Source organism: Falco cherrug, chromosome 13 (assembly GCF_023634085.1).
Source record: "Falco cherrug isolate bFalChe1 chromosome 13, bFalChe1.pri, whole genome shotgun sequence".
NCBI classification, from domain to species: Eukaryota; Metazoa; Chordata; class Aves; order Falconiformes; family Falconidae; genus Falco; species Falco cherrug.
The window spans coordinates 28,659,163-28,676,453 of NC_073709.1; the positions used below are offsets into that span (position 1 = coordinate 28,659,163).

The 17,291-nt window shown below is 40.6% G+C and overlaps 1 protein-coding gene and 1 long non-coding RNA gene across 4 annotated transcripts in view; one reads left to right on the forward strand and one right to left on the reverse strand.

The window, feature by feature from the left end:
* The window catches only part of LOC114016410 (uncharacterized), a 42,144-nt gene extending 33,011 nt beyond the window's left edge, over positions 1-9,133 (forward strand). Inside the window, exons 6-7 of the long non-coding RNA XR_003560844.2 lie at positions 7,176-7,409; positions 8,998-9,133. This is a non-coding gene — a long non-coding RNA (uncharacterized LOC114016410). The remainder of the gene's footprint in view (positions 1-7,175; positions 7,410-8,997) is intronic.
* The window catches only part of SUSD4 (sushi domain containing 4), a 74,414-nt gene that overhangs the window by 18,385 nt on the left and 38,738 nt on the right, over positions 1-17,291 (reverse strand). For all 3 annotated transcript variants that reach the window (XM_055725866.1, XM_055725867.1, XM_055725869.1), the window contains 3 exons: positions 12,698-12,910; positions 5,065-5,244; positions 1,355-1,543 (listed from right to left, as the gene is read on the reverse strand). In XM_055725866.1, the coding sequence (XP_055581841.1) occupies positions 1,355-1,543; positions 5,065-5,244; positions 12,698-12,910 (582 nt within the window). The remainder of the gene's footprint in view (positions 1-1,354; positions 1,544-5,064; positions 5,245-12,697; positions 12,911-17,291) is intronic.

Sequence of the window (17,291 nt, forward strand, 5' to 3'; positions counted from 1 at the left end):
AAAGACCCTCTTCGTGACTTTATAAAACAAGCAATAAGCGATGAGCACATGAGTTTTCTTGGGTATTCTGATAGGAGCTGGAATGCTCACCTGTGTTAAGTGAGGGCAAGACACATTTTTTTTTGCTTCATACACTTGAGTTTCTGTATTTTAATGCTCTTAACTTCCTAACTGGAGAATTGTCATTTTTATTAAAACAGTCACACTGTTTGGATTAAGCCTAACAGGGCCCTTCTGATTTTTAATGTATTTTCCATGCTATAAACAACAACAACCAGACCTTCCAAAAATGGCTTACACAGAGCTGATTTGCAATTAATCTTTTATGGTGTGCTAAATAAAAAAAAATAAAAATCATCTTGCTATGTCATTCCAAAATTGCAAAGACAAATTTGGAACTTGAATTGTCAGTTAAAAATAAGGATAATTTTATTATTTTTGTGCAGTATATCACTTTGTTGATGTTGTTGGCAAATTTTTGCACTTCCAGAATGCTTAGCATTTAGCTCAGTAGCTTTTCTACATATAGATAGCTTTCTTACAGGCTTGAAATAGAGCAAAAATGTAGTCCTTTTAGGGGAATGAAATACAGAGGATGTATTTGGATTCTGATGACTTCCTAGGATGTTTCATTCAACATGCAGTATGAAGATGGCGGAAGGTTTTGACAGTATGGAGCAATCCATTTGGTATCTTTGTTTTAAATGCATGGGATGCAAATATACATGCACTACTATATCCTCCATTCCAGCACTGCAGTTATAGTCACAGATTATTCCTTTTGGCTTGGTACAATTTACCTCTGTTCTGCACTGGTTTTTATGTTCCTAATCGATAACTTAAGAGCTCTGCCGTTGCAAATCCTTTTTTAAGGTTAACTACTAAGAGAGACAACAAATATTCAAGCATTCAGCATCATGAACACTGAATAATGTTTGCAGCTAGCACAGCCCAGACTAAGAGTTTCTATGGAGTATTTTTTAGTTTATCATCGAACTCTATCCATATCTGTAGAAACTCTGACCATCTGCAAATGAATGTAAATTCTGTAAATTCCTCAGTATTTCTGTTAGAAAAGCTGCAAAGAATTCACATTTTAAGGGCAAAGCAATCATCACGAAGAGCTTCCCCTCTTGCACTTTGGACACTGAGAGAGCAAGTTATTGGTTAGGGAACACCAAGAGCTAATGGTGCAGTGAACCACAACTGGTTGCACTCAACAAAAACCAGACAGGCTCAGCGTGGCCTGTGGAAACATTACATACAGCAGAACCACGGTCATAGCCCTGAGTGAAAATCGTATAAAGCATGCTGCTTTTGCAAAATTGAAAGATAAACAAAAGAAGACATTTACCTTCCACATCAAGGCACCTAGGTGGGCTATCTGACCAGATAAGGTTATACATGCACTCAAGGAGCTCTGCCCCTTCTAGTTTATATCCAGGAAAGCACTGATAGTACACCACTGTTCCTACGGGGAAGGAGGACTCGAACTCAGATATGTTAATGTAACTATGAGGAAGAACCAATGGCCTCAGGCAACCTGCAAATTAAGAAGAGGAAGGTATCTTTTAATATAAGGTGCTTATCTCAGTCATCTTCACACATCTCAGTTATAATTCCTAAATTGAGGAGTGCGATATTTTTCATCTTCTCTGCTATGAATGGCATGTCTGCATGATCTCCCTTGGATCCGTATGCCTCATTACCCTGTTTCAAACCCTTTTATTGTTTAGCCCACATGCTTCACTAGCGTGGGATTCACCCTCAGCAAATTCAGGAAAGGTTTTCTGAAAATGACGGTATTCTGTTTCACAAACATTCATTGGTTTAGCAGATGGCAATTTCTTTTTGAGGTAGAATCTTTAATAAATAAAGGTTGTCATTTAGATAAACTATGATTTTTATTCCTCCTCTTAAAACTGACAGGCATGTAAACCATATTTAATATTAAAACTGCTCCTGTGATAAAGTGCACGCAACTATAAAAGATTTGCAGACAGAATTAATGATTTTGAAATTCCAGTTTGAGAAAGTCTAAGGGGCCATGACTTCCTATGAGCAGTCCCATGATAAACACTGAACAAGGTCTCAGATTAGGTTATCAAAAATTTAAGGTACCTGTTATCACCAGAAATTGTAAATGTAGTCAGACTACGTTCTACTTGTGGAATTACTTCTGAGGGATTTGTACCATGGATGGTACTGAGCAGTGACAGTTAAATGGTCACCAACCACATTTGGTGCAAGAAAGAGCAGTGAATTTAATTGATGACACAACTTTATAACATCATTCACATTCAGAGTCTGTTTTGGGCTGGTATTTAGATAACGGTTTATACCAGAGAAAAAAAGTATTCCTCATGGCCTTAGAAACGACCCTCTGGGTAATACTTAATACTGTTGATTTTTTAAATTTGCAATAATGTGGAGGAAAGATGATTTGTAATCAGGGAATGAAAAATAATATTATAAAGTTATGAGACTGACAGGAACTGCATTATGGCAATCCCTAAATAGGTCTCTTGCCACTACTAGGAATTTGTGAAGGATGTTCATAGGACTCTCATAATTTGAAGCCTGAGGGGGAAACTAAAATCAGTCTGAGACCTTCTTGTAAGACACTGGCATCTAAAAGAAAAAGTCTCGGCAGCACTTCAAGTGGTTATTTCCTTGCAATGGTCTTTTGAGGCAGAGGGACAAAAGCAAAAGAACAGAACAGAAAAAGCCTGAAAGCTTTTTTTACAGCACACTGTACTACCAGAGCAATGGTTTTGATAGCTTTTTTACTAGCTGGTTATCTCCCTGCTCAAAGAAAGCTTCAGGCATCCTATCCACTGGCTACTGCTCATACCCCTGATCGAGTATGCCCCACACATAACACGCCAGTTCCTGCAAGCTGAGCAGCCCGCTGAGCAGAGCGATATAAGCAGCCCCCAGTGGGACAGAAACAGCACAGACGGCCTGAGCCAGACCAAGCTTACTCTTCTCTGAACTGTATCAGGGAAAATTTTGTCCTGCTGACTTAACATTTTAATGCTTGTTTGATGCCTCGCAATGCAGGAACAAGATTTACTTGAATTTGTATGAAAGCCAAGTTTCTGTGAAAATTCCTAGGTCTCCAGACTTCTCAAGCTGCTTGAAAACTTCATTTTGACATTTTTTTTTTGCTAAGTAATTCACATAATTTCAGAGCAGTAATTATCATTATTATCTCGTGGCAAAAATAGTTTGAGGCTGGATTCTTATATGCTCCACATTCCTTTCACACTGCTCCGGCAGAAAAAAAGGCATCTTAGTGTCATGAGACTCCCCTGCCTGTTGTAATCAAAGGGCCATAGAAATGTCACTGACAGCCTACCTAGTGCAAGTAGACAAGGGGCTTTGATATTATTAGCACGTGATGTAGCAAAAAGAAAATTCTGGAGACAATTTTAGAATTTGGCAAAATATGGCAGATACTTGAATGCGAATTGCCTAGCACTTGGCTCTTGTACAATTGATCTCTCAACTTCTGTCAGCACTGCTTTTATTTTGAAAGGCAGTTAATGTCAAAAATTGAGTAGCAGCAACTGATTGTGTTTGATAGTATAAATACAGCAACAGAAGACAGTAACAAGTGAAGGGGTACTTTTGCTTACCCAGTTAATACTGGCTGTCACAAAATTTCCACCCGGATCTTTGGCAAATACAGTACCTGCAAATCCGTCTTTTGAGTATTCATCTTATGTAACTGTGACAGTCTTAATCCACCCCAGATGTGAGCAGCAGCCACTCTCAAAAATGGGCTGTATACTTTATACTACCACACATGATGCCATCGCTGAGAAGATACCCCAAAACTACTGTCCACTCTTTTACGGGTTTGTGAAAACTCCCCTTTCCTGTCAGCCCTATTCAGATACAATGTGTGCATTTAAAACACTGAGCTACTCGCGTAACGTGCCTAAATTTCTACATGTCTGTGCTATAGTCTAAGACGAGACCTTGGGGGACAGTTTGACATGCCCCAAACCAAGGGTCCTAACTGCTGAGACCCATGTAAACTAAGCTTCTGTAACTTTTGACTGTGGCACCCATCAATCTCATCACTTTACAGCAGAAATGCCAAGCCCTGACGTTTGTGTCTCACCCTGCCACTGTCACTCCTGAGAAGCGTCCCAGCTCCCCTGCCTGCCTGCCTCAACTCTACAAATCGATGTGACAGTGTAATTAAGTGCCTACAGAGAACTGTCAGCTTTAGGAGACAAGAGATAGGTTTGAGGAAAGTTAATACTAATCCAGTCTTCCCCTTAGCACAGACAGTTAAAATCTCTTGATGCTGTTCAGCTGGTCAAGCTTGTTACCAAGACCTGAACTGGTTAAAACCAAGTCAATGGTACTAACATGTGTGTGTTAGAAAGGTAAAGGTAATAGCAGCCCAGGGTTATTGAATTTCCATTTACTAAAGCTGGCTTGCTCCCAACCATTTCTCGCAGCCTAAGTGAAGCTGGGACCCCACACTACTCGTACTACTGGTTCTATGGCTAATGGATTTTCTGGCCAAAATCATTCCTACGCACGCCTTGAATTTTCAGTCAATACCTACTGGTTTAATGGCCTGTGAACCTGATCAACAACTCTCTGACAGAGTAACAGTACCCCTTCTCTACCCCTGCCTGCTGCACAAGGCAAAGAAGGGGAAACTGCAGTTAGAAGCTTAAATCTTTCCAGAAATAATTGGTGCAAAAATGTCAGTTGCCCATCAGAACCTCTGCTGAACTTCTGACTGATTTAACCCTGATTTTTTAAAAAGTGCAATGTATCTGTCAGATTTTAGACTAGCAAACAAAAACCAATATTTAAAGTACTATTTTAAGGATGGGTATGTTCAGAAGTGGCACCTGTTTTCCTGCAGGGAGCAATGGGGAAGAGAATCAAAAAAATCTTAGCAGCAGCACTATTCAAATACTGTACAGTGAAGTTTATCAGATCACTGACACCCTTACAACTGTAGAAAAAAGTATTGGCAAACTATCACAAGGTTGCATGAGCTATAAAACAGGATGTGCTGTTGTACTAAACCTTGACAAATGGGCAGATTATCCCATGTTCCATCGTCTTGACATATTGAAACCATGTTGTCTAAGTCAGGGTAACGGATCTGGAATCCTTCATGACAGCTGATTATTAACTTATCTCCAGTCCTGTATGTCTTGTTATGAATCTCTGCATCTTCAACATGTGGAACAAGGCAATCTGTGACTTCATGAAAAAAAAAATAGTAACTTAATTAAAAAAACATAGCTAGCTATTCAATAATCAAGCTCTTAAGCAAAAGTTATCAGTTAATGTAAGTGCTCTGCTCAAACCATTTGGAAAATACATGCATTTCAGTAAATAATAATAATAATAATAATAATAATAATAATAATAATAATAATAATAATAATGATGATGTCCTTTCCCTAGTTAACCATTGGTTTCAAAGTCTACAGCACTGCAGTAGAAGCTGACATTCTACAGTAATGGATCATTCACCCAGACTTTTTTGAACAAACAAAATTAAGAGCATTTAGGAAGACACTTTTTAATTTTGTCCTTCCATTCATCATGTATGCAAATTACACTGCACAGTCTGACTATCCCAAAGTCCCATGTGAAGGCAGACTCTTTGACAGCACTAAGGACAGGACGAAAGAGAAGATAAAATACAGACATGGCATGAGGAACACAGAAAAACTGCGCTTTTAGCAGAGAGACAGATGAATATCAGGTACATTTACAAGGATTTATCCAGCTCCATTCCACAGAGTTCATTACGTGCATGCCTTCACTTTAATCTTCATTGATCCCGTTTTAAATCAGATCATTTTATGTGCCTGAATTCATATGCCTTTAGAGGCTGTGATTTTTAAGGCCTTCAGCAGCATCTCAAGTGCTGTAGAAGACTCAACAAGGGAAACAACTGCAAACCTCTAGCGATATACACGCATGGGCTCTATAACCTGTCTGCGATACCTGTACCGGGCAGCTTTACATCTCACTGTTCACACCAGCACCAAAGACACCAAAATATGAAATAAAACCCAGAGGACTACAAAATGAAAGATGTTGTGGAAAGTGGAAGGAAAGGGTGAGGCAGGGTAAAAATCCCTCTGCTAACACTGAATAATTAAGAGACAAGCCAAGAAGATATGAAGGAATAGTACAGGTGACTCAAAGTTCATCCTCCTCATAGATGCAAAGTGAGATTAAACAGAAGAGAGGTAAACATTAAATACTACGAAAATATAATCAAAATTATCTGTTAGTTGGCCGGCGGTGAATCCATGACAGAGAAGGTGATAAAAGTTTCCAGGCATCAAAACCCACAAAGTATTTCAAATAAAAGCAAGACAGTTAAAATATTATAAGCCTGTTTGATGCTGGATTTTTTTACAACACTTCTACCACAAGAGACAATTATCTTCACTTAGGAATGCAATATTTATAAACAAAGAAGTTGTTTCAGAAGTACCTTGAGACTTGCATAAAAAAGAAAGATTCTGCCATTTCCATGGGTAATTCTTGCTAAAGAGTAAGAGGCAGCTCTAAATTTGTATTTAACCATTAATTGTGAGCATGCATAAAGTAAAGCAGAGCAACAGCTTCCTTGTTTGCTTAGAAGTGCAACCAGAGGCAAGATAAACTGTCATTTAGCATAGCACACACCAACTACTAAATACCAGCGTATTTCGTAATGTATTTATTTATGCAAACTAGGGGTTCTATTCTTCTGAGACTCCATCACTAAATTTTACTAATATGAAGTGTAAGAGTGTTGCTTCCCCAGTTAAAACATATTTTCCTCTGTACCTTCCCATTATAGGGGTGTTTTCCAAAATACATTGTATTTAGCTAGTTTTGATATGGGGCCTCCTGGACATACTATAAGTAACAAAATTTCCTATTTCTCTTGTTACTTTTAGCTCCTTGGCTGCTGCTGCAGGTACGTTCTGCAGCCTGGAATAGGAAGGGCTGGCAGTCTGCCAGATGGTCTGAGAAACTGCAGCAAGGAGTTTTATTAGAATTTATTCATTTAGAAATGCCCAAGTCTGGGAGGATGCCTACCCTAACAGAGGGTTATAAAACGCACTGCGATGAGGGCGCAGGCATCACCTTCAAAGACTGAATAATTTTCTCTCCCTGGCAAGTTCATCAGCAGAGGAGATGGCAGAGGATGCCCCACAAGAAACGCCTGACGCTAAGCCTTTGAATGCTGTCACAAAGAGGCCACCCTGAGCACCTCCAAGAATGGGATGAGGTAGATGGGGATCCTGCTCCGCAGCCACGCAGGAAGAGGTCAGAGATGGATGCCAAAAGATAACATCAATGAGCAGCTCACTCTCTCGGCGTAACAGCTGTCTGTTGCGATACAAATAAAAAAGGTGTGTATACATACCGCACAGTAAGATATGAGATTTCACTTTCAAAGTGAGGGAAATTGATTCTGTAACAATGAGCTATTACAGCGACTTCATCCCCATTATTCCAAGTAACAGCTATAGATAGAATCGTTTTAATCAGCTAGATGTTGGCAGAGAACAGTGGTAAGTTGCTCGCTGTACCATCCTTTGCCTGTGACATCCTGGCTGACTTTGATAACAGGCCTATTACAAGCCCCAGCTAAATGCGAGACCAATGGACCACGGTATTACAGCTCTTTTTCCTGATGCCTTGTGAGCAAATGCTTTCCCCCTGGCTGAATTTGTGTTGTTTAGCACTTAGGCGTAAATTGCAGTAGCCGCCGCTCTGCAAACAGCTGGGTTAGCTGGCACAAATTCTGCTTGGAAAAGCTGAGAGTAAGTGACTGGATTTTAAAATGTCCTGTCCTAGAAAATAAACTGCTTTATTCTAAGTACTTTTCAGCAAATCTGTGAAAGCTGCTAAACCATTTAAGGGACTACTCGGTCTTTAGCCAGCATTGAAGAGCAACGGCTATGACTTAACACTCCTTTCTGGCAATTTTATGTGATCTGCTTATATTCACCGTTTGAATATTAAAATGGGTCAGCCAAAAGAACATTAGGAACATATTTCTTATCTTGCAGTGGCACAAAGAGGTGGGGTGCGGCCGGCAGGCCTGACAGCCTGCCAAGTGCAAGGGCTCATCTTGACCTAACTTTCATGAAGAATGCAGCTTTGTACATTAGGGGTTCTTGGCTTTGGCAAACCAAGTGTGTCCCCCATCACAGGAAGATTGGTCTGAAGAGTAAAATTTGTTAAACACTATAGTTGTAGTGTTTTTGTTTATGCACAAACCATGCATCATCTCTCAGACCCGTTTCTTCCAGCCCATGGGGAAGGAAGACCACCTTCCTTCCTCCCGAGAGCACCTGGACCATAAAGGACTCAGAAGGCAGGCATGACCTGGGCACTATGGAGATAGCCACACCACCCATGGGTACCAGCTGGCTTGGTGTGGCTTGTTCTGTTGCAGGTGAACTCTTACCCTCCAAAAATTGTCCCTGGTCCATACTAATCCAGAAGGTGCTCACAGGAATTGTGTGGGGAATACTACTTGACGTTGGCCAAAACCATGTCAGGGACCTTTCTAACACTGCAATGTTGAGGAACAGTTGAGGAACAGTGTGCTGGCCTGTGCCCTGGCACTGTTCTGCTTACTAGTCCGTATGTAAATTCAAATGCATAGGTCCAGTGCTCCTATCTCACTGTGGAGCAGGCTCTGAATTAGCCTTGATGACATCTAGCCACGACACTGACAGGCTGGAATGGAGAGGAATAGGGAGAAAGGATGAAAGGAACATCATGAAGAATGGGTTGAATGCAGGGACAGCTCATCTGGACCCTGCACTCTTCAAAGTAAACATTTAAGATCAGTATTCTCTTGCTTTTTACTAGCATTAAATCCATAGTACTGTGTTAGTAGGATAGTTCTGTGGATGATAAACACAGTATTTCAGTGCATACTGCATAACACTTTCTCTTTATTGTCCTTGCTTGTATTAACAACAGTGCACTGAGACTTCACCTAAGATCTGCAGCCATCGTGTGAGGCACAGGTTACAAACATCATACAAATAGTGCTTGTAACCAGGCTTAAGAATTGGCAAACACTGGACAAGACAGGTAAGAGATGGAGAAATACAAATATTTCAGTCATCTCGCAGATCCAGGGACAAAGGTGAAGAGAAATAAATGCTAAATGTCACACAAAAACACTGTAGCCAAACTATACTGGCACACTCCTTTCACTGCAGGTTTATCATCCCCGTCAGTGGGAGAATGAGGCACTGAGGACATCTCGAAAGCATCTGCCTGCAGATGCACTGGGAGAGAAGGGCACAGCTCTTCGCTTGGTTGCCATCTCCATGTGGACTGTAAATTTAGATTCAATCTCATAGGAAAAGAGGTAGCATTTGTTCCAAGTAGGGCAAAGTCTCAGCAGCCACATTATCACAGTGGGAGAAGATTAGATTAAAGTGTGAACAACATGACATATTGTTCTTAAACAGTAAATACAAAATTCCTTCCTTAGAGCTTTGGTATTTATGTGCATAACTGCATTAGAATTGATGGAAGTTACAGTCAGAACATGCTGTAGATCAACATGAGAACATAACTCGAAGCACACAGATTTTTGACAGGGCATTTATTGGGCACCTAGTCATGCAACTTCATTCTCGTACTGACATTTAAAATCTCCTGCCTCTTAACGAGAAATGACAGACCTATAAAATTCAATTGATTGGATGAAGAGCTCCAGGCAAATGTATTAGTTTTAAAATCAATTACATTCTGAAACAGGTTGCTTTACTTCCTTTGGTAAACAGCATTCATTTGTGATCAAAGATTCTTCTAGTATACATGTAATGACAATTAAACGTACACAATGTATAGACATAAAATTGTAGGTAACCGTCCTTAGTTGAACCCAAACTCTTGAGATTAACTGAAAATTAACTCCAAAGGATTGAGTGTTTTTACTGTTCAAGCTCAGCTGGCAGTATCTGACATTTACATATACTGGGATGAGAGGCGTGGATAGCATACCACAGCACACATGGCAGGCAGCCACTGTCTCAAATGGGTAAATGCAATATAAAGTTTAGTTCGCCTTGTGATAGCTAATGATGAATGGTAAAACATTAACTTCTTACTTCTCCAGTAGGCGCTACAAATTTCAAACTTCTTTTTATATATCATTACAGAATTTTTGCAATGAGGACTTTTATGTATGTCATTAGACAGCAGAGAATTACAAATCCTGTTGTAATTCCTCCTTTACTGTTCTGCAGATATGCCACATTCCGACACTGCCCAGCTTGCTATGTCGTCCTTCTCTGATGATTCTGCTCCCAGTACACAAAAGGATCACTCCAAAAAGCACTTGAGCAAATGCATAGGTCTCATGGGTTGCCACTGAACCTTTGCTTCTTATTTTGTCTGAATCAGCGGCTGTATTGTGCATTGGAAAGAAGAATTAATTCTGTCATCTATTTTTTTTCCCTACTGCTAAACCATAAGATTGTTTTAATAATACCTGAAGTACTACACCATTTAATCAGGAAAGCACTTGCTTCACTAAATCCTACATTGGGGTCCTACTCTTTAGTCCAAATAATAAAAAGCGTTTCTGCATATGCCTAATTTTGAGCACAGAACTTTAACAAAACTAATCACATAATTACAGTTATGCTCAAGTTTAAGTGCTTTGCTTGATCAGAGCATTGGCTGGCAATCCTTTTTAAGTGTTCCGTGCTGTGAAGTAATGCTTATCTCTTAAGCAACTGTTCTCACATCATCCATCACATTCTCATCTTCCAATTTCTTTCTTTTTTGAAAACACCTGGCTTGAGTGTTGATCACACTAACATCAGTGGCAGTTTTGCTGCTGATGGCATTGCGATCAGAAACTTCCTCCACAGATTGCCACTGGACTGTGTGGCCTGGGAAGAGCTTTGAATACTCAATAAAACTTGTTAATGCTTATTTTAACAACTGCAATGGATGGTACAGGTACTATTTCAAAGATGCGCATCAAAATTCCTAGAAGCCACCCATAGTGGTTAAGGCAACAGGTTTTCCAAGTGTTATAGCTTTTTCTGGTAGTTCAAATATCCAGTTTAGACACATGCGGCTGCCACTCTACATGTATTTTTTTCTTAAATAACCGTGAGATGAGAGACAAGGGCGTTTATGAAAGGTGACTGTAACAGGAGAAGGCATGATTTTCATACATACATTATTCAAAGGCATCGGGTTGTTTCACTGAAGCTGACCCATGCCACCATTATGAGCAGGTGTTATTGGTCCCCACTGCCTTTACGCCCTACGCATCAGCTGTCACCTCAATACACATCATAAGTCACCTCGCGGCTATGCTGCTCGCAGCTCCAGCTCTGCAGTCTGTAGCCTCACACATGTCCAGGAGCCCGTATTTTACAAAGACTTCTGCCAACAGGGCAGCTACCTGAAAGACCATGGGCTACCTACCAGCTGCATCTGGCTACTCTCTCCAGTATCTCCTGCACCACTTTCACACAGACCACTGTTTAGGGCTGTTCCCTCCACATGTACCTCCTGAGCATGGTCTTCCCAAGCCCTGCTTGCTCCTGCTGTGGCACGTCCCTTCATCCCTGCTGTCCTGGCACAGGATCCTCATACCCACCCACCCACCAGCATAAATAAGTACTTGCAGTTTTTATACACGCCAAGAAATTGCATGATCCCATGGAGTAAGTGTGTTTATGAACCACGTAAGTCTTCAATGAAGCCCATTTATCTATCTGATTTTAAATGGTAGGAGGCATTCTGAAATAGGATTTATCTTGCCCCACCTTGAAGATGATGAGGCAATGGCTAATGACTTCAGTGGAGAAGTCACAACAGTGGAATGTACACAGGTGATTTAACTAACGCTTTCCATGTCTGTTGATTTTAATAGCCCTGTTGACCAAAAATAGATCAACAAAAAGAACAACTTATATCTTCAATATACTTGGTGAAATAAATTGTTTGTGCTGCTCAGATCTATCTTGGCCAAAATTTACACTTATGATATTCGAATTAATCCTGCCTCTAACTCCTAGAAGAAGAAAATAATTTAACGTTCTAATTATTTAAAACCAAATACAATTTAAAAAATGCAGTACAATAAATTGGTTTATTCCATAACAGTCTAAATTATCTCAAAGTAAACTTCCACTGTGGCTTTAAACTTCTGCAGTCCATGTATATTTGATTTTCCTACTTGAATCATGAACACATCATAAAATAGAACTTTTTGAAAGTCCTGTTTAGCAGGAGCAGTGGCATTGAAAATTCATTATATTTTCCTAGTAAAACATTGCAGAAAGGAGTATTAAGTGGGCAGCTTTAATAAATAGTTACAGTTTACTTATACTGGAGGTGGTTTTTTCTCTGCATCAATTTGTAACTAGTTAAAAGGAGAAATGTATTCTCATTTTTTCTTCAGATTTCTTTATGTCCCTTTCAACACTTGCATGCATGCACACGCACACAGCCTCTCATGGTATAAATTAAACTAACAAATGAGGATTATGGATGGGATGGATGGTAAACTGAAGTATGTATCAAATAAGACACTGTGAAATGGACTCCAACCTTTTGTGTTTTGTGCTGAGACACACAGACATGGTACGTGGACAAGTGAGAACTGACACTTGTAATTGCTTTAAGAAAATTGACTTACCTTCTTGTAGGCACACAGGTTTATCACTTGGTTTCCAGCTCAGGGAGCCATTAAAGTGTCTCACACAAAGTTTTTTTGAAGTACCATTAAGCCTGTATCCTTCTTGGCAATGAAACCGGACTACCACACTTTCAAAGAAAACACCTGCACTGGGTGTCTTGTATCCATGTTCAGGAGCTCCAGGATCAGCACAAGCATGTAGGTCATCAAACCCTATGTCAGACAAAGATACAATCAAACTGTGTTCATTTACTCCTCATGCAGCCATTGTCCCCCTTTTTCTAGGTTTTTACATTTGATGTTTAATCTTTCGGGGGGCCTCACGTCTTCCATTAATGACCACTAACAATCCTGCGTGAGTACCAGCTACCCCACCATCAGGCGAGGACCCACCTCCAGCTACAGCAGAAATACTCAGGTGACAGAAACACTCCTGTCTTGTCATGCAGCTACTGAGGAAGCAGTCAACCACACTCCTCGGTAGCTGGCCTGGATAAAAATAAAGCACTTGACCCAACCTACCAGTGGGGATAGCACAGTAATGTATCTGTAATTACTCTTGGGGACTATGGGATTTTGGAGGTCTGGTACAGTCACTGGAAAGAATAATAATGTGTCAGAAGCGGAGAGGAAGAGGAAATAAAGAAAAGGGCATGCAACCTAACTGCCATCCAAAGACACAGTAACTAAACCAGAAGATGAGCTGCTACGTACGGGGAGATTTCGAGCTGAGAGGGAGCTCTACCACAGGGAAAAGGGACACTGATTTTGGATATATGGGATTCCCCTATCATGTTGGCTTGGTGGCCCTACCAATTTCTTAAAATGCTGTTATGGGAGCGCTGTATTACTGCACTGACACCAGAATGGGGTTTATTAAGCCCTTTACATCCACAAAATTAACTGTAAAATAACAAAGCCCCAACAGCTGAAATCATAAAATGTGACTGTTTATCACTGTATCAGACTCATTTCAATGTCATTTGCATAAACTGAAGCTTTTTTTACTGCAAAGCAACAAAGGTTTAGTGCAGCACTGAACAAGCACTGCATACTGAAAGAGCAAATAGCTTTGCAACAGGAACGGCAGGGGGGCAATTAATGCCGGTGGGAGGGACGCCTGGAAAATTTGAAAATCATCGCATTGTAGCTTTAATGTTTTGATTTTAAAAGAGCAGTATCAGAAAGCCTCAGCTACTTCCTGCATGATAAGGATGAATTGCCTCCGTGGTACAGTCTGAGAGAAGGAAGATATAACAGCACAAGACTTTTCAAAACAAATCTCCGTTTCCTGAGGCCAAATCATTCCGTCCACCAAACAGCTTGGTGTGAAGCTGTGGCAGCCAAATGGAGAGCACTGAAGGTCATAAGGGGCTCTTGCATTTGAACACTGAATTCCTCCCTTCAGTTCCCTGGCCGCAAGCTGCTAGTGGAGAATAGAAGAGGCACATGCCAAGCTGCGTGTTTTATGTCCAATTACCTGCTCCTGCTAGCAAAGCCAGGGCACACCGGCAGGTCACCAGAGAGGATTGCATCTTTCTGACTCCATACATGGCTGATTTTATGTGAGTTCGGGGCACTGTGCTGAACTCCACAACCAGGCTACAATTTCCAGAAGGTGACCTGATGGCCAGAACCCAGCCCGAATACCTACGTGCCATGTGTGCTAGACACAGCCATCACCTACACCCAGCCCCTGCAGTGCTCCGATAGCCAGGGCTCTTCACCCAGAGAGATTTCACTAGCATCCCCTTTCTTTGCTGAAGCAGCACAAGAGCAGCAGAGCATCTGCTCTTACGTGGTTTTACTCCTCCATCCAGTGAAGTTTATCATGAGAACTGAAGGGTCAGTGCAGTAGCCAAGCCAAACATACCTCTGACCTTCATGCCCGCTCATCTGCTGCATGGCTCAAGACCTCCAGTGCAAATTGCCCAAGACTATCACTTGCTAACGTGATGAACAAGGAGAAATACAGTCATTATGTTCATGGGATTACACACTGTAGGCAATACTCAGTAATAAAGGAGGGCTGTCCATTTTTACTGGAGATTAAAAAGAAGCTCCTTATGCTTCAGGCAGCAAACCCACATCCTTCAATAAAGTCAGTGATGATCTTAATTATTTTCCATTAAGCCAAGGGATAACACGACATTTAGCTCAATTTTGTTACTTTGGTAATCTCAGCATTTGCAGTCAGGCAAGGAATATTACAACCCACCTTGAAATATGTGTCCTTTCTTACCAGCTGCATCAGGGAAAAGTACACAAATGCCTACTACTATGCCTCTGCAACAACAGAAAAAAGAAAGGTGCTGAGCTCACACACAATTTATCTGGTAAAAAAAGTCAGCCAAGCTCATTTCTCAGTTTTCATTAAGTCAAATATGCAAAGTTAGAGATTTGGGGACCGTCAGCACAAAACCCAACATAGAAGGCAAGAATGTTTTTTTCCCTGGTACAGCCTAATTCTGTGACCCTGCTGCCACTTTTCCGATGACCTTTCACAAGCACAGATTTTCATTCCTCCTAGGGATTGCTTTGCAGTAAGTCGGTCTCTTAGGTCCTTTTTCTTGAACACAGTTTGTGAGCAGACCAATCTATCGCCAAGGGGAATTCCCAAGAAGGAAATGGAACGCAAATGGAAAAATTTAATTATGTGCCCTCTAGTTTCTACAAAGCCAGTAGCCAGCTGTTATTCAGCTACTGGGTAAGAGATGACACATGGAATCCGCACAGGATCACTGCTTCCATGCAGCATTTCCATTGCTTGTTCCTGAAGCAAGGAAGAAGGAAAAAGCCTCAGGGAAGAGCCAGTTAGGCGGATTACACATGCCATACAGTAACTTCTTATAGTAAGACCATAAAGGCAAAGCAAACAAAACCCTAGCCCCATCTTTCCTCCATAGATATCAACAATAGATTTGGCCCACAATCAGCAGAAGTCACTCATACGGCAAACTTCTTTTTGAAGGCGTACACGAACTAGGCACAAAGCAGCGAAGCCAGTGCTGTGCCACTCCGTCCAGTGCTTTGGCTGAGAAGGAGGCAAGGAAATGTGCATGGGAGGTCCAGCGAGGCTGGCCGCTGTGCTGAGCACCTCCCAGCGCACAGAGAGCACCGCAGCTGTTTTGACGGGGCCGTTGCAATCTACAGAAGCCAGGAACTGCTCTGATTTTCACCAGGGTTGCTAACTCTCTTGCACAAGAGGTGTGCTGCATATTTCAACAACTTACTTAGCGGAGAGCTAAGTCCACCAGTCTTTTCCAAATTAAGCATGAAACTTCTGGTACAATATTCAAGAACAACAACACTGAAACATCCCTGAATTCGCATCTTCCACTCTTCCTTAATGATATCAGACCTGGACTCTTTACATAAGAATCGTTTTCGTATTATCTCATCTACTTAAGCGCCACCCTATCAAAAGTGAGTAAATGTATGTCTTCAATGTAATACAGCTTGGTAAATTCTTTTTTTCTCGTGATCTTTAGTTTCTCTTCTTTTTCAAAGCTATGCATTTAAGAACAGCTACTCAAAGTTGCCATACAGTATTTTTATAATGGCAGGAGTAATCTCATGTTATAGACGGGACATCTTTTGCTTTGGTCCCTTTAGAACCTGATGAAACCAGACAAAATAGTTTTCAGCCAAAGCCACAAGACAAGTCTTTGGAAAGAACCACAAAAGTTACATAAATGGGAAAGCCAATCCTTTGGTTATAATAGAAAGGTGTCACCCTGCAGGAAAGAGTGTATCAAATAAGATAAAAAATAACTTAGAACTACAATGGATTCTGTTTCTTTACAAATCCTTCAATGAATCTTTGGGGAAAAGAATGAAATTTTACTTTGACTACTGGACTTTTTCTCATGGTTACAAAGAGGGAAGGGAGAACCATCAGCACCTACCAGTAAAAGCTCTACCACACACTTGTCAAATAAAGCAGTAAACTTTCATGTTACCTATATAGCAAAAATTCAGAAAGGTCAGAAGTCATCATTATAATCAACACCGCATCCCTAGTAACAGCTTTATGGGATGCTATTGTATGGCTTTAAATTCCTAAAGACTACACAATTACTGCTGGAACTGATTATTTCAGTAATCGAAACAGCTTAATATTTAGTCTCAGTTGTAGACTTTCTGTAGCATGGCACCTTTAAGGGATGTTGTGTAAAATATAATGGACAACAATACCTCCTGATAAGGTTAATGAGTACATAAGGTCATCATCACCAGTAAAACATGCAGCTGATACAGAATGTGTTTTGGTTGTTGCTGGACCAACAGAAGGTCATCAGAAAACAGCAATGCTCTTAACCTGGACAAAACACAAGCAGTTTATATAGGTTCCTATTTTACCTTAATTACTTCGTTATTGTCAGTCAGATAAAAATTACGTCAAATTAATCAGAAGACTGAAAAAGAAGCAATGCTCTCCTTGGGGTATAAAACAATTTATTTGAAAGGACTGTGTTTCTAGAATTCTTCATTGTATGTTCTCAAACACAGAATGATTCATCTCGTCCCCCATGAAAGGCTTGAAATATCCGAAACCAGGGGAAAATTACATATTTGCCATGACAAGAAATCA